At 45.7% G+C, this 23,063-nt stretch overlaps 1 protein-coding gene across 3 annotated transcripts in view; it reads left to right on the top strand.

Annotated features, from left to right (window-relative positions):
• The window catches only part of Znf521 (zinc finger protein 521), a 286,676-nt gene that overhangs the window by 107,599 nt on the left and 156,014 nt on the right, over positions 1–23,063 (top strand). For all 3 annotated transcript variants that reach the window (XM_051163356.1, XM_051163355.1, XM_051163354.1), the window contains one exon: positions 19,099–22,451. In XM_051163356.1, coding sequence (XP_051019313.1) covers positions 19,539–22,451 — 2,913 coding nt within the window. In that variant the 5' untranslated portion in view covers positions 19,099–19,538. The remainder of the gene's footprint in view (positions 1–19,098; positions 22,452–23,063) is intronic.

The raw sequence follows: 23,063 nt of genomic DNA, 5'->3' as shown, positions 1-23,063 counted from the left end.
TCCTCTCCTCTCCTCTCCTCTCCTCTCCTCTCCTCTCCTCTCCTCTCCTCTCCTCTCCTCTCTCCTCCTCTCCTCTCTCCTCTCTTCTCCTCTCCTCTCATTCCCTCTCCTTATATAGGATTATGGGAAATGGCTATAGACCACAGCTACGTAGTTTGTAAACTTCACAAAGGCCCATGGCTGTACTACAAGGCACAAAAATATACCAGTGCTGCAGCCTTTAGCGCTGTGAAGAGGGCCACGTCTGTAGCTTCTTCTCTGGGGGAGAAGCCCCTCTTTCTGTGTATATTAGGTGTCTGGCTTGTGCTGGGCCAGGAGGAATGGGTAACCTCTTAAAGAGGCATATGATCCTGAGGTTTCCTTAAGGAAGGGGCAAGCATTTCTTCTAGCCCCACTGTAGGAGGCGGGACTCCGGTCCCTTCTGCTTTCCCTGGACCGTGAGGATGGAACATTTCCGTTGCAGTAGACTATGTCTTGTGTTGAGTATTGTAGCACCACAGCTTCTGCGCCTCAGGGTAGCCAAGGAGATGGAATGCATGGGCTTTTCATAGTGCCAACTTGGAGTCAGGGAGGAAAACTGGATTCAAAGGCAGTTTTGGTCCTTAGGAGTCAGGTACTATCAGAAGGGATGTGTGTGTGTAAGCATGCATGTTCATAGCCGAGTGTTAGGAACTTCACTGGGAAGTTGAAAGTAAGGTTTCTGCGCTGGCCAGGTCAAATCCATGGTGGGATACCCTGCTGGTATCCACAAGGCACAGAATAAGTGGGATCATCTTCCTCACTGGGCCAAGGTGAGGAATCATGCTAGGAAGAGCAGGGATGGGTGCGCTGCCTGTTCGTCCATCTACACCGTTGTTCAGTTGGGCATTTTGGAGGCAAAACCTGTCTATACAAGAGCTGGCTGGCTCTCATCATAAAGCCAAGCTTGAAAATTACAGGAAGTCACATGCATAAGGTTCCTGGTGCTTGGCAGCGAAGAAAGCCGAAGAAGGGCAGATGAGCCCACAGTTTCACATCGAGGCGAGGTCTTCCAAACAGAGGACGGGCTGCTCTCCTCATTCACAGCCTCTTCCGAGAATATAAAAAAGTCCTTTTTGGAAAGTACCACTTGGCACCAACTTGGATGTGTGATAGGATAACAATATTAATCAGATGGGCAATCCACGTAAATCAGCCCTGCTTCAAAGTCAGATGACTAAGTAGGTAGAGAACCCAGGAGTTCTCTTCCTGTGTGTCACCATCCCTATATATCCTATGTACTGGGTATTTTACACTGCAGCTCATAGCAGTAGCAAAATTGCAGTTAGAGGTGGCAACGAAGCAGTTTTGTGGTTGGGGGTCACTACAACACAAGAAATTCTATTAAGGGTCACATCCTTAGGAAGGGTGAGAATTGCTAAGCTAAGCCGTCTTCTGAGGAAATGAGCTTGTCTTGGAATTCATTCGGGAAGAGAGATGAAGAGAAAGGGAGGGAGGCAGAGAGAAGCAGAGAAAGAGATGGTTACATCTGTCTCCTTTCCGGAATCTCACACCAGATCCAGTGCTGATAGCGACCAACTCTGAGCTTGAACAAGAGTGAGCCCCGTCAGCTGGCTTCTAGGGCAGGGTTGGGATATTTCTCAAGAGTCTGTGTTTATAAAGGGTCCTTCTTGTGTTGTCTCCCTTCTCCTTTTACAGAAAAAAAAATAGTCGGTTTCCTCTAGACGCTGGTGTGTGCTCTACTTACTGAGTCCATATGTGACACGGACTGGGCTTAAGTCAGAGCAAAATTATGATGGAATGTACCCATCTCACTATTTCAGATGAACAGGAGGACAAGAAAAATAACAAATCCGCATTTCAAGCATCACAGAGACAGCTGGTTTGGTAGCAATGGCGAGTACTGGAATGCTGAATGCTGCATTCATAACCAGCAGAGAAAAGTGAGGTTCCCCAGCCAGGACCCAGTGGTCCTCAGTCTCTACACACTCTCCCAAGCTGCAGAGAGGATGCCAGTGGAAAGGGTAGACTGAGGCATAAAAAATGGCAGTGTAGAGTGTTAAGTTTCAGAAATGCCATCATATTAAGTGCTAATTAAACAAATAATAAAATCAATTTATTGTTCTTTTTTTTTTTTAATGGAAATGCGGGACTGGTTAGAGTGTGTTGTACAAGACGCACCATGTCTGGGATTCACTGTCATGAGTTCCTGTTCTCTTTGGCGTCTATCCTTTGCTCGGGTTCGCCAGCCACTCAGTGCTCAGACAGCCGTACATTATTTTTTCCACCTGGTACTTTGCTGCATTTTTTCCGCTTAGACAGGTCATTTGTAGACACAGTATAGATCAAATATGAACCATCACTAGATAGTGCAAAAAAATGAATGGGGGAAGCAAAACAAAACAAAGTGTGGTCAGAAAGTAATCATCTGCCCTGGTCGAAGTTAAAGCACCTGTCTCCCAAACCTGACAAACTCAGGAAGTAAGTTACTGCACTCTCCCCAGTAAAGAAATAAGTTATAAATTACAATCATTTTGCAAGAGAGATTTAAAGACTACACTTTATAGGTAAAATAACCAAAACTAAGGGTAGAGCGAAGATCTAGACGAAGGATGTTGCGGGGGGGGGGGGGGGGGCGCGTGGATATTGTTTTGGGCCAACACCGAACCTGTCGTGTCTTTGGTCTCTGGATGTTTTTCAGGATAACATTCCCAGCTCGCCCTGAGCTTTCTCTCTCATATGCCTTAGCAGATGTGAAAGAAAGTTCAAGAACTCAGAAAAACGGTGTTGGAAGACCCTCTCAGAAGAGACCACGGGACTTGGATTTGGTTGATGACACAGGCCATTGAGTCTGTATAGAAAATTGTTTGTCTTCCATTTTTCAATGGTTTTAATTCCTCCAAATTGCTCCTTGAATAATAGGAAAAAGGCAATTTGAATTTCAGTGACAGATTGGACATAACAGGTTGCAACTATTAGGTCTCATTTTACCAGACTGAGAAATAAAATTGCCTAAACATAAACATCGATCACTGGTGCAGTAAATTAATTTGTACAGAAAAAGTAGTTTAGCTGCAGTGCACATTAAACATAGAAAAATTTTCAAAATTACTGCTCTCTGAATTAATTTGTACACTTGTTTACTTGTTAAAAGCATACATAAATTCTTTCTTCCCAGGCAGTGTAGCTCAAAATGAGTAAGAAAGAAACATAAAAAGTGGCAAGGAAATACAGATAGATATATGGCAGACACATCCACACACACACTGGCTGGGATAGCTAGCGAATGCTTCCACCTTTGTCTTTAGATGCTGTTAGGACTGTGACTTGATCTCTGTATGATCACTAAAGAGGCACATGATCTCCCCACCTCGTTGTCCATGATACATGTGATGTTTTAATAGCCTTGACTTATATTTGCTGCGGATTGAGATACGGTGTAATTAACTGAGTTTTATTGTTTGGTTCCAGGATGGGTTTACAGATTCACACCACAAGGAGTCCTCTGATTTGTAACTGTTAACTTTGTATTCTTGAGCAACCGAGCCCATTGGGTTTCTTCGCACTTAAGCACAAAACAAACAAACAAACAAAACCATAACAACAAAACAAAACAAAAGCCACTGGACACATTTTCATTGTTACCTGTAATGCTATTCGGAGGGATGCAAGATAAACATTTGATGGCATCTTTTCAGATTGCTCCAGCCACCATGGAACCGGACCTGCCATGAGGGGCAGGCTGATAGTATCTCCTGCCTACAGTTTTCAAGGACAGTGGTTCGATTCAAACACAATTCTGATAAGTGGCAGGTTTTCACGTCTTTAATGCCTTGACAAGGGCATCACTCTCAGGAGAGGGAGGTGAAACCATTTGGCCGAGGATGCTGTCCCTGCTCCTTTGTGCTGACACACTAAGATAATAGACAATTAAGAGAACCTTCACTGCAGGTAGAAGTATGGGGTTATCACTAATATAAAAGGAGCCCATGGGGTGCTGGGGCACAGAAGAGAAAAATGGTGATTAAAAAAAAAAGGTATATAAAACACATGGACGAGGTGCCTAATAACTCTTCACATACTGCTCTTTTACATGTGATAATGGTTAGTCATGGCGTGCTCAGCGTCGCTTGCTGTCCCCACCCTCACCCCCAGTCTAGCTCACTGCACTTGACACGGCAAAAGTCCCTAAGTCCAGTCTGCTTTTGTGTGGTCCAGATGGTGTTAGGATTCTGGTTCAGTTGGCCTACCTGTGATGCCATTGCCTACCTGCCATGGGGGAGTGGCCGTGCCCAGTATATAAAAGGATAGACCCACCTTGCCTCTCTCTCTCTTACCCCCTTTTCCCTCTCCCTCTCTCCCTCTTCCTCTCTCTTCCTCTGTCTCTCTGTCTCTGTCTCTCTCTGTCTCTGTCTCTCTGTCTCCGTCTCTCTCTCTCTCTGCCCCTCCCCCGGCACTCTTTCCCCCTTTCCTTTTCTCCCGACACTCATATAATAAACCTCATATAATCTAATATCTGTCACCTTGCCTTTTATTTCTTATTTTTTAAGTATAAAACACGGAGCCCCGCCCTTTTGTGATCAATGGTAGGCTGACTCCTGACAGTGTGAGGTAGTAGCTGTCATCCCTGCTGGGTGTCCCTGTGGACTCCCCAACTCCTCCCTGGAGGGTGAGAGTGACTGAATGGGTCTGAGGAGGGATCTTGGTTTTGAGGTACCCAGGATTTAGGACAGGGTAATGAATGAGTGTCACCATTAACCATTAATGGTTCACAACTAAAGCCCAGGTTCCTTGGTGGCTCGGCCACCCTGGTGGACCATCTGCTTATTTAACAAATTAAAATTGCCTTATCTGTGACTCTCTTTGTGCCGGCTGTGTGGCATCTAATAGCCATCTTCTATGTTCATCTTGAGGTTTAACACTGGGGCAAGTTCTTTTATCTGGACCACTGATTCCCATCTTCTCTTACTCCCCCTTAGTTCCTGTTTTTGTCCCCTTAGTAGAATAGTGAAGAGCTCACCTGTTTTAACATCCTGAATAAGTGACCAGGAGGTGCCAGGGGTGTGGCCTGACTGCCCAGGTACAGGCAGGCAGTCATGCAGTTAACTATCAGGAGCTAATATGCACCTGTGACCAGCAGCCTCTTTGTACCTAGTCACCCTGCTCCGATGCGGTACATGTTCTGTGTGCATGGACTTTTGATGGGAGATTTCCTGCCGCATTCATTCCTCATCAAGGTGAGCCATTCCTGAGGTATTTCTAGACAGAGTGCTGAAGAGGTTAACTGATTTTCTTTTTACTTAAACTATCATTTGTGTCAAACAGCCTGCAAGAGAGTAGAGTGCAGCACTTCGGATAACTGTGGGCTCTCCTCAGCCTGAGGTGATCCTGTGATAAGATAAGATGCTTGAGGAAAAAAAAAAAAAAGGCAGCTTGAGGGAGTCCGGCAGGAGGACAGGGAAAGTGTTGGCTGCTTTGACTACTAAATACCCGCTGGTAGCTGGAGATAAGACACCTTGAGCTGCAAGGAAAACCTTAAGCAGGATGTAAATGAAACCAATAAACACTCATTTGGGATCAAGCCCCACTCCGCTCCCTCTCTGTCCCCACCCTGACAGCTGAAGGCTCACTTTACTGGAGGGCTGCCACACACCGCCAGCAGACCAGGAAGCACCCAGAGAGTGATAACCACGTGCTCGGAGGACGGAATATCTGTACATTCTAGAGATGTCTAAACCTGAGGGTATTTAATCAGCAGTCCTAGCGGTCCTCCCTGACTGGAACAACAGCAGGCCTTCCTTCCCCCTCCCTGTTCTCGAGCCTAGATATTTATTCACTTCGAATTTAGTTTTAGGAGAAACTTTTACGTCAGTGGTTGAAAAGGCCGAATCTCCTTAACAGTGTCTTGGCACTCCTCCTGAGGCCGATGCCACTTGAAAGTCGTCTTTGGCAAAGGTTTCTGAGACAGTGCCCTTAGCAGTGCTTCCCCGGAGGAAAGCGCATCTGGGGCAATTCTCTACCAGAGTGCCCAGGGGTGTAGTCAGTCAGTCACCCCATGTCAGTTTGTACGTTGTATTCTGATGTTCCCAGGACAACGTGGTATTGTCTTAGGATGCCCTTCTTACACTGTAGCCCTGTCGTAAAGCAAGACGCATGGCTCTGTGTGTGGATGTGCTCATGTGTGTGTGCACGTGTGAAGGAGGGCATGCACATACGTGTGCATATACATATGAGGCCAGAAGGCCAATGCCTCAGCTGGCAGTGTGACCATTTACTGAGAATGACGTATGCTTCTCAGGCAGGGACATCCAGCCTTTATGTACTCGGGACTTTTCTGTCTTCAAGATGGTTACTGTCTTCTCATAGATATGTACAGACAGCATCTCACAACCCTTCCGCAAAGAGGAAGCCACTTGGTAGAGCTGTATGAGGAAAAGACCTCGCTATCAAGTCCCACCCCAAGCAGAGGGCAACTGTGACAGGCTGGGGGTGCGTAATGCTTTCAGTGTCTTGCCATAAAAATTGCCTCTTGGGAGAACTGGGATTCAATTTGGTGTGTGAATATGGCGAGAAATTCTTTCACGACTGCGCTTCTGGGCAGAGCAGCCAGCATGCAAATCAGAGCCCGGTAGAGAAAGCTGTCAGTGTTTGCTTTTCCAGAAGGTGCTGAGGCAGTTGGGAGATGGTGGGGTCCTATGCGAACAATTGCTGCCCTGGTGGACCTCGTGTGACAAGGCACCTCGTGTGACAGGGCACCCCGTGTGACCGGGGACCCTGTGTGGCAGGGCACCTCGTGTGACCGGGGACCCTGTGTGGCAGGGCACCTCGTGTGGCAGGACACCCCGTGTGGCAGGGCTTCCGTGCCTGTTTTCACTGCAGTAAACTTGAGAAGGAGTAGTTTAAGGGCCAGGTGGCAAGAGCTTTCCCTTATCTCATTGGGACGAATGGAAGAGATAGGAGCATGGAGAATGAAGTGGCCATTCGCCACTTTCAGTGCTTTGTTTCTTTTGCTTTTATTTGTCAATATCTGTTGTAACCATAGTGTTACGAAGAACTGGAAGTGTGTGTGTATCTGTGTGTGTGTGTGTGTGTGTGTGTGTGTGTGTGTGTGTGTGTGTGTGCACATGTGCTCATGTGTGTAAGATTTTCAAGCCAGCCTCCGGAAGGGAAGTTAATCTAAGGATTGAGATAGCTCAGTTGGGTGAGTGCTTGCCCTGCAAACTCAAGTCACCATCCCTCATTCACAAGCTACAAAGGACGGTTTGTGCCTGCCGTCCTAGTGCTGGAAACACAGGCATGGTGCTAGAGTTTCCTGCTCAGAAAATCTTGCTGAATCCTCCCTCAAAAACCAAGGGGCAGACCATAGAGGAATCCATTTGACATAGGCCTCTGGCTTCCATGTATACATGCACACACATAAACACGTATACCCCCAGAACCTCTCCCAAAGAGACTGTTGACCGAGAGTTGTCAGTTTGTCTAATTATTAATCACTTTATTGCTTCCTTATACATGTATGAACACATTGTAATAAACATGAGTTAGTTTTGCAATGTGAAAACACTAATTTTTTTCTAAGTAGACAGTGTTCAGCATGACGTTAAGCTTATTGGCGCCTAAAAACATGGTACTCAGCATCTTGATTTGTTTGCTCTGGTCTGAGTAGGGGAGTCAAGGCACTGAGCACGGGATGTCAGCTTAGTTTAGATGCTGACTGTGCCACCATAGGCGGTTCTTGTTACTGCTGGGACCTAGCATGGTGTCCACCCTCACTGACTTGTCTCTTCATCTGGAAGTTGAGCACTCCTCTGGTTGCCACGCTTTCTCAGCATTCTCAGCTCGCCGGTTCCATGCCTGTAGGCAGGTCAGGGTAACAGCTTTGCCTTTCTTTGCTCTGTGCAAACTGCTGAGAGATTCACTCCTTCCTTACCTTTGATCCCTCAGGTGAGAGTGAGAGGTGGGTTGAGCCTGTACCAACCATCTAGGCTCTGAGGAAAGAGCGGAGCCCAGGTACAAGAAAGTTATATGGACACTAAGAAAGTGGTCTTTGGTCCAGGCAGCGTGGAGTCAGCTGAGAAGCTCTCCAGTGTTAGAGCCTGTATCTCCTTTATGAGGCAGAAAACACTGCCATCCGTTTCTCCATGGAAATGACCACTTGGAATTGCTATGACTCGTGTGACGGCAAGAGCATTCTTATCACACTGTTGGTCATCTGAGAAGAAGCCTTTTCTTTTCTCATATTTAAATCATGTTTAACCCCTCGTATGTCACTGTACACTGCTGTCGTGTGCTGGGTGCTGGAGGGACAGGTGTCCTCAAGTCATCTTGGGATAAGCACAGATGGGTCTTTATCCTCCTTTCTGACTACAGACAGATTTGTTTCCATTTTGGTACTGTGGCCACAATGGCTGTGGTAATCTTCTTTTGTATTCATCTGCTTTAAAGTGTTTTGGATGTGGGCAAAATAAATGCTATAATTTGGAGGAATCATGAGAATTCTGATGTCTAACTGTTATTAAAATTTTTAGCAAGACATTCAATGTTAGCTGTATATGTGTGTACATTTATACACATAAAAATTAGAAATTATTGTATATGTATATAAGTAATATACATACAAATAATTACATATAAATGATATATGTATGAATATCACTAAAAATAGCATTGCAATATTGTTATTTAAAGAAATGTTCCATTAAAATATGTTTACAGAGATAGTTACTTACATTAAGTAGCAAATTACAATAATTACCTTTTTTTAATGACAAATATCTAAAAATCTTTGAAAAATTGGCATGACATTAAATATGTGTTTGATTTTTGAACATTTAGTCAGTGTGGATGAACACACTTGTGTGTATACACATAGGGCACTGTGAATTTTAACTGGTGAACATGTGCATACACAAGATTCTGTGATCTCCACTGGTGAACACACCTTATTATTGTAGTCATCCTAAGATCCAGGTTCCAGGGAAGATGGAGCTGAACCTAAAGTAAAAAGAATCTGTGGGAAATCCATCATCTTCACCATTGCAAGGCCCATTTTCAGCATAGCTCCCTTCAAATTTTGTATAATTGGGCAAATAAAAGTATTAATCTCTAAATTTACTTGGTATTATATGATCAGGGAAGAGCTGTTTTTATATCTCAATGGAAGTTATTTTTAGGAAATAGCTCTGTCTTTGCAGGGCTTGCCATTTATCAACGCACATATCTGCCCACCTCATCTGCACCTAAGGAACTCGTTGCACCCACCTCTGCCACTTGGAATCTAGTTTCTTTGCAATTTCAGCTTCTCAGTTCTGTTGAGACATTGGGGGATTCTGTCCTCTGAGCATGCCTTGCAGCTTGGCCCCTCTGCAGGCCCTCACTGACACAACGTCTCACAGTCACACCATCTTCAGTACCTCACGATCCACATTACCGCACGTACAACATTCCCCATAAAAACGCCAGAAAGTCAGGGTAGGCAACACAAGGCTTTTGGAGTTGAAGTCACATGACTGCGTGCCCAAATAAGTCTGTGCCTTCACGAGATTAGAACGGATTCTTTGCCACAGATCCTAAACATCCTACCACATATTCTGCATGGGTAATCCAGAACACACAGGTCAGTTGGTTTGCAGTAGGAAACGGATCATTGTGGCAATACGCGCCACCCCACCCCCCATCTCTGTAACAGCTTTTTCTACATTAACAAACCCTATTTATCACTTTACTGCACAATGAACCCACAGGGGGTGCTAATTGTTCATTAATTAAATTTTAGCCTTTCAACACTTTTGTATTCTCCAGTGGCCTTGTCTGCAGTGAAGTACACAGAGTGGCCTTTTTCAACTGCCAAAAATTCAAGTTGGTTTTTACTGCTGCCATGGATACTGTAAAGGTAAATTTCAGGGCCATAGACACATTGCACTACTCTTGTCAGTCTTTTTGACCCAAAGTTTCCAGCTTTAGACCTTTGAAGTTAGGAGAAAATATGAGAAGACTATGGCATGGCAGTCAATGCTGGCCATTTTGAAATAAAATTTGATTTTTTTTTTTTGGTTAGAAAATCCTATTGATTTATAGCGGATCCTCAAGAAGCTCTGAACTTGGTGGAATGAGACATGGAGTCTCTGAAATTCACCATCCCTAAGGAAGCAATTCAAACTTGATTTTCTGTGAAAGACTTCTTTAGGTTTTCCGTGAAGAGGTTAAGTTAAAAGTCACAAAGGTTGGGCAGGAAGGCAGCCCAGTTGGGAAGTGCTGGCTGTGCAAACACAGGGACCTCCATAGCATCGCAAAGGAGCTGGGTACCGCAGAATCCCTAAGGAGCTGGGTACCGCAGCATCCCTAAGGAGCTGGGTACCGCAGCATCCCTAAGGAGCTGGGTACAGCAGCATCCCTAAGGAGCTGGGTACCACAGCATCCATAAGGAGCTGGTACCACAGTGTGTGCTTGCAATCCCAGCTCTGTGGAGGCTGAGACAGGTGGATCCCTGGGGCTTCCTGGCCTGGTAAACCTCATGTCCCAGTGAGAGGCCCTGTCTCAAAGACAAAAACAAACAACTAACATGATGAATATTACTATGAAGAATAACACCCAAGGTTGGCCTCTGGTTTCCATGTAGTCATGTATGTACATGTGCACACACACTCCCACCCAGTCACTAAGAACATGTATTGGGGACCCTGTGAATCTTATGGAACATTGAACAAAGAATATAGCTGTTGTGTTCAAGCTCTGGAGACCAGAATTCATACTAGTGCAAGGAGTTTCGAAGCAAAATAGAGTTTGTCTCTAGGATTTTCTAAAAAATCTAAACAGTGACCTCTGTGTAGTGCTGGTGCTTGGCATGCATCTGTTCCATAGTGCGACTTAGTTCCAATAATGGATTAATCGCAGCCTGCCAGTGTGCACGGTTGCGCGGCTCTGAGCTAGGACACACTGCTTTTCCAGAAACGTTTAAATCACATTCAGAAGGTCTGTTTGAGAGTTTTTATTCCTTATTTTATTTTTGTGTCATTTAGACACTTAAACAGCAAGTCAATATCTTATTCCTTTCTATACTTGTCATGTTAGCACTTACAATTTAAGGTAATAACTGGCTTTCCTAGTAGTATTAACTTTGTTCATTTGTATGCCTAAGCTCAGGTGTCATACTTGTTTCTTACATGACTAGCAGTGAGGTAGACCAAAAAGATTTCTGGTATGACACACAAGGAAATGTTCTTTTTTAAAAAGGAGCTGGGTGGTTCAGGGTTTATATCAAGCATGGATACACACACACATGCATGGTATTTAAGATGTTTTAGTTAAAGAAATGAATGGACTAACTAAGCAAAAGTAGCGGCTTGAGGAATTATTTGTGCAAAGGGTCATTTGCAAAGACAAGAATATGTAGTAACTTGTAAATGTCTTGTAGTTCACAGAAGAGGTGAGGCTAGGGCTCAGCTCAGTGTGCAGAGCACTGACAGAGCAAGCGAGCATGGAGACCTGAGACTGGTTCTCAGACTCCAGGCCTGGTGGCATGCATTCTGTATTCCCAAACCTAGAGGCAGGGATGGGCAGGTACCTGGGATGACTGTCCTGCCAGCCTTCAGGCGAGTGGAAGACCTTGTCCGAAAATTTAGAAAAGACAGAGATATGATGTCCCTGGGAAGGCCACCCAAATTTGACCTCTGGCCTCCTTATACACAAGCACACATGTCTACATGCACATGTGATCACACAGACACACACACACAAACACACACACACACAAACACACATACACACAAATAATAGAGGAAAAAGAATAGAGACTAGGGAGAGATACTATGATACCTGTCATTACCAAAGCAAAGATAAACACGCTAAACAGCTTAAGGAATGCACTCACTCCCTGTGCTGTGAACAGATGTGCTACACACGGCTGCCTATTACTGAACACCAAGAAGTTGGTGCTTCTCATTAGTGACATATAGTTTTAAGGGAGCCAAAAGATAAGAAAAGCAAAGCAGTTCTCACCCCCTCCTCCCCACCGCAAACCCCCATAACTAACTTCAGCAGCACCCACCTTGGTTTCTGTGAGACAATGACTTTTCTTGAACTGGTTTTGTGTCAGCTTTTTCCTCATTTGAAAGGTGGAGTCTGAGTGTGAACTGCTTAAGAATGCGCTGTTTGCTGTTTAATTTGGCTGGGGAAGATGGAATTCATCAAGCGCCGTCTGTTCAGATGAACTTTAAGCAACGGCAAGCAGAGCGTTTGTGGCCCTCCCTGCACACTCTGTGCAAATCTTCTTCCAAGCGCTGTGAAGACCTGAAAGTCCTGGATCACCCAAGAACAGCAAAGAACGCGTTACTCCATATCTCCTGCACTGGGTCATCTGGACTGCTAAGGGGGCAGAGGAGGGAAATGAGTCACTTTTTTGTAATTAGAATGTAATAAAACTAAAAGGAAACACAATTACCCCCAAGCTCTCATACCTGGAATTTATCTTAAGACGGTGTTACATGTGCACCAGCAGACTCCCACCTCTCATGTCATTAGTGGGTGACCACCTTTTCCCCCATAACCTGACTGTTAATGCATCTAGTGGTCCTTCCAGAACCATTTGGAGTAGTCCAGAATGTTAAAGCATCTGTGAATAATAAATATTTCTAAAGTTCACATTTCTCTTTTGAACATCCTGTAAAGACTTTATTTTCAGCCAGTTAAGTACATTACATGGTATAGGAGTGGATTTAATAATGGAGCTGCTGATTTCGAAAAGAGAAAAAAACCAAACACACATATGCACACACACACACACACACACACACACACCACACAATGTTATCAAAGCTGCAGTTTTTCCATAGCTATGTTCATTCTAGTCAAGAATGGAAGGAAGCAGTTATTAGAGTATGCAAAATAATTTATTTAGAATGACCTCATCCTTTAGGAATTTAAACCATGGCTGTAGAAATGCCTTGCATGACTTGTCTAAATGGCTCTTTGAAAATGACGTAACACTTGTTACCATGATGGCACGGGAAAAAAAAAAAAACAAGCACCCTTGTCACCTGTCTGTTAGACACACACTTCAAATTAGTGTTCTTTTTCAGTAGTACCTGAACCATTGGTGTTTACGTGCACCTGGATGTTTCCCTCAGAAAATGTCATGGTAGTACTGGGAGCCAGTGAGTGAGGGAAAAGGCGTGTGAACTCAGTTCGGTAAAAAAAAGTTCAAGCCCACTGAAGCAGACTGCTGGCAGGCAAAAGAAAAAAAAATCAAATGAAGAAAGTAGGACAAGCCTGGAAATCTGCTTTGGTCTTATATTTTAACCAATTGCTCAACGCTTGCAAAAATAATCTACTAAATTAATCTATTATGGTGTTAAATAATGCCGGGACTGTACTGCTCCTGTTTTAAAGGGAAGGCAGGTAATTTCAAAATTATATACTTAGCTTCAGAATTACATAGTAGCACACTTGTTACAAGCTTACCTATCTTTAAAGACCCACTATTATATCCTGTGTATGATAATTTAATGCTTGGAATACAGCATGAATTTATGGTCTATTAATTTTTAGATATTGCCAACTATTCGTGTTTTGTTTTCTTGCTGGCTGGATACACTACTGTGAATGCTTCAGGCACTATAGATTTCCATTGGGCTACTCTTTAGAACTCATATTCCAGGGGTTCTATTAAAGGAAAGAAAACAGGGAAATGTGTTTATATTAACTATGAGGAGGACATTTGCAAAGGAAGCGGGAGCAAAAGCCGCCCTTCTCCATCTCTCTGTTTCCGTGTGCAGCTTTTCCTCCAGCGTTGATAAGGTGCCCCAGAAACAGTCACTAATCTTTGTAACACCCTGGAGGGTAAGTAGCAAGACTCATTATCTTCATATTGCAGGTGAAATACTTAGGTAGGGGCAGATTAAATGACTTGGCCAGGTCACTCTCCAAGTCAGCTATGGAGCTCAAAATAAAACCCCAGACTCCTGACTCTCTTCTTCTTCTGACTCTTGGCATGTGGCACATAGATGGGCCAGGACTGCCAGTCCCCTTGAAAAGTAGCCAGTGGTGTAAAGGCCATCTGTGTTCAGGATCCTGTCTGTGGGGCACTTGCACAGGCATGATCCTCAGTCCATAGTGACAAGTCCTGAGGGTGCCCTGAAGGACTTCACCCACCTGGCCTTGGTGAGAGCTAAGCATCATACAACTTAGTTGCTTGCCCTAATTTGTAAGATTCCTTAGATGTGTGTACTTTCTTTCCTGTGTGTGGGTATGTGTGTGGAGTGTGTGAGTATGTGTCTCTGTGTGTGGGAGGGAGGAGTATGGGTGTGCACACATGCGGAGGCAGTGGTTGACCTTGACTGCTCCTCAATGGCTGTCTACCTTGTTTTTCGGAAACAGAAACAATCTTTCAGGAATGTGGAATGCGTGGCTTTGGTTCAGTGGCTGACTCTCAAGCTCTAGGGCTCTTTCTGTGTCAACCTCCCCTCCATCGCTGGGATTACAGGTGTACACAGAACCATAGACCCATAGACCCATAGCCATCACGTCTGTTTATGTGTGTATCTATCTATCTATCTATCTATCTATCTATCTATCTATCTATCCATCCATCCATCCATCCATCCATCCATCCATCCATCCATCCACTTACCTACATATCTCTCTGCAAAGGGGTACTTGAGATTGAATTCAGAACTTCAGGTTGCAAGACACTTTCTTTACTCACTGAGCCATTTTACCTAGCTCTCTAATTTATTTAACACTGAGGGGAATTCAATGAATTCTATAACTTTAGTTTCTTCTTAATCTTTTCATGTTGCCCATAATAAAGGTGTTGACCCAACAGGCTTGGTTTCTGGCCTCAGAGTCTGGGTCTTACACCGAGACCAGCTTAACAGTGTTGAAATGAGACGGGATCACACTTTTGACACTCCTGAATACATCCTTATCTTCTTTCTTTTGGCACAGTATTTTTATTTCTGGCTGCATTTATCATATTTGGAAGCCCACGACCTTCAGACTATAAACGTAGGCTATCTTGCTCCCTTGGATGACGGGGTAGCCCTGCCAAGCTTGTCTGTGGCTCCAGGTGTAGTAGTTGGGAGAAAACTCCTCTCTGTCTTCGCCTGATGCTCCCAGGCTGGCGGGTGAGGGGCTGAGGGCCCACAGCACAACACCACAAGGGCACTTTGTGCTCGGGAGCCTTTCTGCTGTGGTGAGAGTTGGAGCTGACTTCACTGTTCCATTGTGTGGTAAGCACTTTTGCCCATAGTACAACCGAACAGGTGTTGTTCTGCGCCTAACCGAGTTTCCAGCTGTCCTCCTCCACGCAGGACAGGCAGGATCTGGTGTTCTGTCCTCTCAGGCGTGCTGGAGAGCCACTAAGCCTGAGATGGAGGGCTTCCTTGCAGGATATGGCCGTTTCGATGCCAGAAGATGGTCGGGAAAGCCTGGCTGGCTAACAAAGACAGGCCTTCAGCGGCTGGGTGTAGCTCCAGTTGTACATCCCCTTTGGCAGCTGCTCAGAGGCCACTGCAGTGTGGCCAGCCAGCAAAATTAGGAAATAAGGACCTCTTTTATTTACTCAGGCTGCTGAATCACGGGCATTCCTGTCTGCTTGGAGAAAAGTCAGGCGGCTCTACTTTCCACGGAAAGTCTCAGGAGTGTTAGAGACTTTCATCTCAGAGTGTTCACACACTTGTTTTAATGTGCTTTATGGAAATGGTGAAACTCAGCAAGTGCCGCTGCTGTAGGAAAGCATCTGTACTAACTATGCACAAACATTCGTAGCCTTAAAAAGCCTCTTAGTTCATGGAGTGGGCTCCCAGGAACCCCCCCCCCCCCCCCCTCCACCCCCCCCCCCGCCATATTGTAAGATTCTGCCTTCGCTTTCTGAGAGTCAAGGAGTGTGAAGTGACTGGTTCCAAACCCTAAGATTTAACAAAAACACAGAAGTACCTCATATTGAAATGTTTGCGAGTTGCCAGAATACAGGAAGACAGTAAGTGGCAAAGTGGGGGAAAGTTCTAGTTCATTCTGGATCTGGAGCTGACAGAGTCCACCGTAGTTTTTTTCCATGTATCAGAAAATAAAATTGACTTCCTTAGATTTTTCCTGGCAATTGAAGCGTTCATTTGCGTTGCTTAAGTTAACTCTGAAAAAATGGGGTAGGCCTCATAGGTAGTGTGGCAGACATAGCCCACTGTGCAAGGCTTGAGTGGACAGGACACCATTAGCATACGGACCGAGCCCTGAGGCTCTTGTTTCTCTCTGTGCCTGCACATTTATAGTACCGGCCAGTGAGCTTTTTACCATCTTGTTTTCAAAGCCAAAATCAACCCTTTGGAGAAGCGGCTTTCAATGTCATATCCATGCATTCATATTCCCTGTTTCTTCCCTCCCTCCTTCCCTCCCTCCGTCCCTCCCTGCTTCTCTCCCTCCTTCCCTCCCTCCATCCGTCCCTCCATCTCTCTCTTCCTCAGAAGAACACGCTTGGCTCCAGGTCTGCCCCCTCTCAGTCCGCTTGCTCCCTGCCCTGATGGATGAGTTCTGTAGCTGATTGCTATGTTCTTAGACGAGAGGGATGCCGCAGGCCGAAAAGCCTTCCAGCACTCTGAACTCCAGTCAGAACCTGATCCGAAGTTCATCTCCTTCAACAGGTTAATGAAATTTCAAGCTTGAGAGAACGCTTGCCTAAGAGGTGGGGTGAAGCAGAGACCCCAGATAAGAACTGACCTAAACAGGGTGTCAAGGACCGTGCCTTCTTTTTCTCTTTGTGATGATGGCTCATTTCCTCACAGTTCCCTACACACACCTGGTGTCAGGGCTTGTACACTTTATTTTCACACGGCCCATTGCTCCACAATTACTCACACATCTACAATAGTGACACACCATACCCAGACATAGTCTAGGACTGAACGGTGAATTGTCTTGCTAGAATTTCAGGCTCACTACTTCACTTCTTCTTGCCAGTGTGGAAGCACAGCAAATGCTTATTCGCTGTTTTCTCAAAACGTGCAAATGAGATGACGTGTTTGAAAATATTTTAAAATAAAGGCAGCAGGATTAAAATGTAAAAAACAAATGTGAAATATGGCAGGATTTGGAACGCTAGAATGCTGAGCAAATTTGTTAATGATTCCATTCAGAGGAATCTGTGAAGTTTTGGGTTATTTCAATGCTACCAAGCGTACATATCTTTTTATTTTTATTTTCTAAGGGAAAACTAAATCACTCGTGGGTTTTTTTTGCTGCTGTCATTTTGATTTTTTTGTTAGTTTGCTTGCTTTTGCTTTCGTTTTTGTTACTTGCTTCCACATGTATGGTGCCATGAGTTGAGTTTCTCTGTGTATGTGTTTGATGTGTCCATATGGCTCTGACCTGCTAATATCAAACCCTGGTCCTAAGCTGGAAGCATGAGGAGCTATGGAGTCATATAAACAAGGAGACAGAATCTGAGGTTTTCAGCTTGCTTTGTTGCAGTGGGCATGGATCCAGGAATGGTGTTTGGTTGTTTTCTCAGGGTGAGAGGGCTGCCATCTGGCATCGATAGCGAGACGGCCTTGTCATCAGTTTCTCCATGCAGGAAAGGAACGATCCTCATCTGTTTCCTGTGGATAAGGAAGAGGCTGACAATCTAGTAAAATCTTGTTACCTTAAAGAAAGCAGATGTGGAGTTCATTTCATAAAGCCCGCCCGTTTGTGCTTTTGTGGTCGCCCTGCCACGTACGTGTGAGCCTTAGCGGGCAAGTATTTAACTTTCTCCATTCTAGTCTCAGCGAAAACTTTCGGAATGTCTGAATTGAACCCACATTTCTAACAGAAACGCTGTCAGCCTACCCCACCCCCATCTCCCACCTATACCGTATTGTCTTTAATTTTTGTACATTTGAAAAAATATATCATTGTTAGGATTTTGAACACTTTTAAAACTTCTGACCTTGAGAGAGAAATTATAAAAATCAAAACAGGGTCTTTACAACCTGTTTTGGGATGGTCGTATTTTTTGACTTGGATGCTACAGAAACAAGAAAATATGGGGAGGTCCATCATGTAACCAAAATGTCCACCACTAATGTAAAACTAAGGTAGAGTTCCTTCACATGTCAGTGCTCAGCGGTGTCTGGCAGCCAGCCTTGTTTGTCTGTTCTTTGTTGCACATAAATCTCTCAGCATTTACCATAACCATTTATCACTTTTCCTGTTTCCAGTTTTTCACAAGTTGCTTTGTCTCTGCTCACCTCAAAGCGTGGGTCCTGTTTAGCTAAGGAAGCACGGGCGACTGATGCTTTTCACAGAAGGAAGAAATGGTGGGCCACCTCTTGAACTTTTCCAACAAAATACATGATTACAATCTGGTGCTCCTGAAACTCTCATTTTTTTCTTGATCCAGGCTGATCCTACTGTATGTAATATCTAGCAGTTCCTCCTAACATTTAATAATCCATTTTTGGCCTATACTTTCTGAATCTTTGAGTTATTGAAGAAAACCTGGTTGTCTTTCATTACACAGACATAATTATTATTGTGTTTTCTGTCTCCTTTCATGTGCTTACTTTTTAATATTTTTTGCTGAAAGCAATAAGGTCTGTATCAATAAGAACCCCATAAAAGACTTTTGGTCTCCAGAATTGCCTTTTTATAGAAAAACAAGTAAAATGCAGAGGGAATTTTTTATTAAATATTAGACATCTGGGTTGACTGCATTAATTTTAAATCACTCCTGTAATATTTCCTCTTTTCATTTGCTTCTTCACATGCTCACAGAATATGCAAATCATTTTAGAATGACTACAAAAGAAACATTAAATATATTAAAATCTGTATTTTAATAAAATTGTCAATGTGTAATATATGCCTCACTTCTAAAGAAAAATGATAAAAAGTAATAAAGGGATAATTTAGACATAGGACTATTTAATATCTTTTTATATTTCACAAACCAGCAAAAAGTAAATGATGAATAAAAGCTTGGGGCTCAGATTTGAAAATCTCTTACTTAAATGCTCTCTCCCTTTTTTATTTTTTCCCTGTGAAAGGTTCAAGATGGCCCAAGTATCTGTACATGTTGAAACGGTACAAGCGCCTCACTCCTGAATTCCCAAAATGTGTACTGACATTCCCTGTTGCCCCTCGTTGCAGATGGAGTTGATGTTGAGGACGACCCCACCTGCTCTTGGCCAGCCTCCTCGCCTTCCAGTAAGGACCAGACTTCACCCAGCCATGGAGAAGGCTGTGATTTCGGAGAGGAAGAAGGTGGCCCTGGACTGCCTTACCCGTGCCAGTTCTGTGACAAGTCATTTAGCCGTCTCAGCTACCTGAAGCACCACGAGCAGAGCCACAGCGACAAGCTGCCCTTCAAGTGCACCTACTGTAGCCGGCTGTTCAAACACAAGCGCAGCCGCGACCGGCACATCAAGCTCCACACGGGGGACAAGAAGTACCACTGCAGTGAGTGCGACGCGGCCTTCTCCAGGAGCGATCACCTGAAGATCCACTTAAAGACTCACACGTCCAACAAGCCATACAAGTGTGCCATTTGCCGCCGCGGGTTCCTGTCCTCTAGTTCCCTGCACGGGCACATGCAAGTTCACGAGCGCAGCAAGGACGGCTCCCAGTCCGCCTCAAGGATGGAGGACTGGAAGATGAAGGACACTCAGAAGTGCAGCCAGTGTGAGGAAGGCTTTGACTTCCCCGAGGACCTCCAGAAGCACATAGCAGAGTGCCACCCCGAGTGCTCCCCCAATGAGGACCGAGCAGCCCTCCAGTGCGTGTACTGCCATGAACTCTTTATGGAGGAGACCCCTCTCATGAACCACATAGAACAGGTACACGGAGGCGAGAAGAAGAACGCCTGCAGCATCTGCTCCGAGAGCTTCCTCACCGTGGAGGAGCTGTACAGCCACATGGACAGTCACCAGCAACCGGAGTCCTGCAACCACAGCAACAGCCCTTCCCTGGTCACTGTGGGATACACCTCTGTGTCCAGCACGACTCCAGATTCCAACCTCTCGGTGGACAGCTCAACCATGGTGGAGGCCGCACCGCCGATTCCAAAGAGCCGAGGGAGGAAGCGTGCCGCGCAGCAGACCTCCGATCTGACCGGCCCCTCTAGTAAGCAGGCGAAGGTCACCTACAGCTGTATTTACTGCAACAAGCAGTTATTTTCAAGTCTGGCGGTTCTGCAGATTCACTTGAAAACTATGCATTTAGATAAGCCGGAGCAGGCTCATATCTGTCAGTATTGCTTGGAGGTCTTGCCCTCACTCTATAACTTAAACGAACACCTTAAGCAAGTGCACGAAGCTCAGGACCCAGGCCTGATTGTCTCGGCCATGCCTGCCATCGTTTATCAGTGCAACTTTTGTTCCGAAGTTGTCAACGACCTCAATACCCTTCAGGAGCATATCCGGTGTTCTCACGGGTTTGCCAACCCCGCAGCCAAGGACAGCAATGCCTTCTTTTGTCCGCATTGTTACATGGGGTTTCTCACTGACTCTTCCCTCGAAGAGCATATAAGACAGGTCCATTGTGACCTCAGTGGCTCCCGGTTTGGGTCCCCTGTGCTTGGGACTCCAAAAGAGCCTGTAGTTGAAGTCTACTCCTGTTCCTATTGTACAAATTCGCCAATATTCAACAGTGTTCTGAAACTGAATAAGCATATTAAGGAGAATCATAAAAACATTCCCTTGGCCTTGAATTATATTCACAACGGGAAGAAATCCCGGGCCTTGAGCCCTTTGTCTCCTGTGGCCATAGAGCAGACATCTCTTAAGATGATGCAGGCAGTGGGAGGTGGCCCTGCCCGCCCTGCTGGAGAATATATCTGTAATCAGTGTGGTGCTAAGTACACGTCCCTAGACAGCTTCCAGACCCACCTTAAAACCCATCTGGACACCGTGCTGCCGAAACTGACCTGCCCTCAGTGTAACAAAGAATTCCCCAACCAAGAGTCCTTGCTAAAACACGTGACCATCCACTTCATGATCACCTCCACGTACTACATCTGCGAGAGCTGTGACAAGCAGTTCACCTCAGTGGACGACCTGCAGAAGCACCTGCTGGACATGCACACCTTTGTCTTCTTCCGCTGCACCCTCTGCCAGGAGGTGTTCGACTCGAAGGTCTCCATCCAGCTGCACTTGGCGGTGAAACACAGCAACGAGAAGAAAGTTTACCGCTGCACGTCCTGCAACTGGGACTTCCGCAACGAGACCGACCTGCAGCTGCACGTCAAGCACAACCACCTGGAGAACCAAGGCAAGGTGCACAAGTGCATCTTCTGCGGCGAGTCCTTCGGCACCGAGGTGGAGCTGCAGTGCCACATCACCACGCACAGCAAGAAGTACAACTGTCGCTTCTGCAGCAAGGCCTTCCACGCCGTCATCCTCCTGGAGAAGCACCTGCGGGAGAAGCACTGCGTCTTTGAAACCAAGACCCCCAACTGCGGCACCAATGGGGCCTCGGAGCAGGTGCAGAAAGAGGAGGCGGAGCTACAGACCTTGCTCACCAACAGCCAGGAGTCCCACAACAGCCATGATGGGAGCGAGGAGGACGTGGACAGCTCTGAACCCATGTACGGCTGCGACATCTGTGGGGCAGCCTACACCATGGAGACTCTGCTGCAGAACCACCAGCTCCGGGACCACAACATCAGACCCGGAGAGAGTGCCATCGTGAAGAAGAAAGCGGAGCTCATCAAAGGGAATTACAAGTGCAACGTTTGCTCTAGAACCTTCTTCTCTGAGAACGGGCTCCGTGAACATATGCAGACCCACTTAGGCCCCGTCAAACACTACATGTGCCCGATCTGTGGAGAGCGTTTCCCTTCCCTTTTAACTCTCACGGAACACAAAGTCACACACAGCAAGAGCCTGGATACCGGAAACTGTCGCATTTGCAAGATGCCCCTGCAGAGCGAAGAGGAGTTTTTGGAGCACTGCCAGATGCACCCCGACCTGAGGAATTCCCTGACCGGGTTTCGCTGTGTGGTGTGCATGCAGACTGTGACCTCCACCTTGGAACTCAAAATCCACGGGACCTTCCACATGCAGAAGACTGGGAATGGGTCCACCGTGCAGACCACTGGGCGTGGCCAGCACGTCCAGAAACTGTATAAGTGCGCCTCTTGCCTCAAAGAGTTCCGTTCCAAGCAAGATCTGGTGAAACTTGACATCAACGGCCTGCCATACGGTCTGTGTGCTGGCTGTGTGAATCTCAGTAAGAGCAGCAGCCCGGGCCTCAGCCTCCCTCCTGGCGCCAGCCGACCAGGCTTGGGCCAGAGTGAGAATGTGAGTGGCATGGAGAGCAAAGGCAAGGCGGGGGCCCTGAAGACGCGCTGTTCGAGCTGCAATGTCAAGTTCGAGTCTGAGAGTGAACTGCAGAGCCACATCCAGACGGTGCACCGGGAGCTCATTCAAGACGGCAACAACACGCAGTTGAAAACGCCCCAAGTGTCGCCCATGCCCAGAATCAGTCCCTCCCAGTCGGATGAGGTAACTCACCTTTCTCACCTTTGCCATTTGCCATCCTCAAAAAAAAAAAAAAAAGTCCCCCACCTTATAGTCAAGCTTCCTATTGTATGGCTTTATCTACTATTGTCACGTGTGCCAAGAGATGTGGAGTTTGAAATGCAATGTGTTTCTCCCTATAGCCGTTAGCTAGCAATTACTTGGTTCCTGATAAGTAGCATTTTGGCTTGAATGGTGCAAAATAGGACTGATTCCAGTCTCCCTGGGACATTGTCTGCTCTGTGACTGAAGAGACTGGCTCTCATGCCAATCCTACTGAGATCTGGAATCTCAGCGCAACTCCACGGCACACTGAAATCCCCAGCTATGACTTGTGTGTATGGCAAAGAGATAATGACAAAGGAGTAAGATGGAATGAGCCAACGTGTTGGCTCAGAGTCAATTAAAAAGAATATATATATTGGCGGGTAACAAATTAGGTAGGGGTGTCTTTTTAATTCAGTATTGTCAGCATGCACTGCTTTGCTTTGTCTTCTGGGTAGTAGGGAAAATACTTTTGCACAACAGGAGTTTTTCGAAGCGCCCCCCCATTTATCTGCTTAAAGACACGGTCTCAGAGCCTTCACTCTCTGGGTT

This window comes from Acomys russatus, chromosome 20 (assembly GCF_903995435.1).
Source record: "Acomys russatus chromosome 20, mAcoRus1.1, whole genome shotgun sequence".
NCBI classification, from domain to species: Eukaryota; Metazoa; Chordata; class Mammalia; order Rodentia; family Muridae; genus Acomys; species Acomys russatus.
Note: the sequence above shows the minus strand (reverse complement) of the source record. Positions and strands in the feature narration are given on the sequence as shown.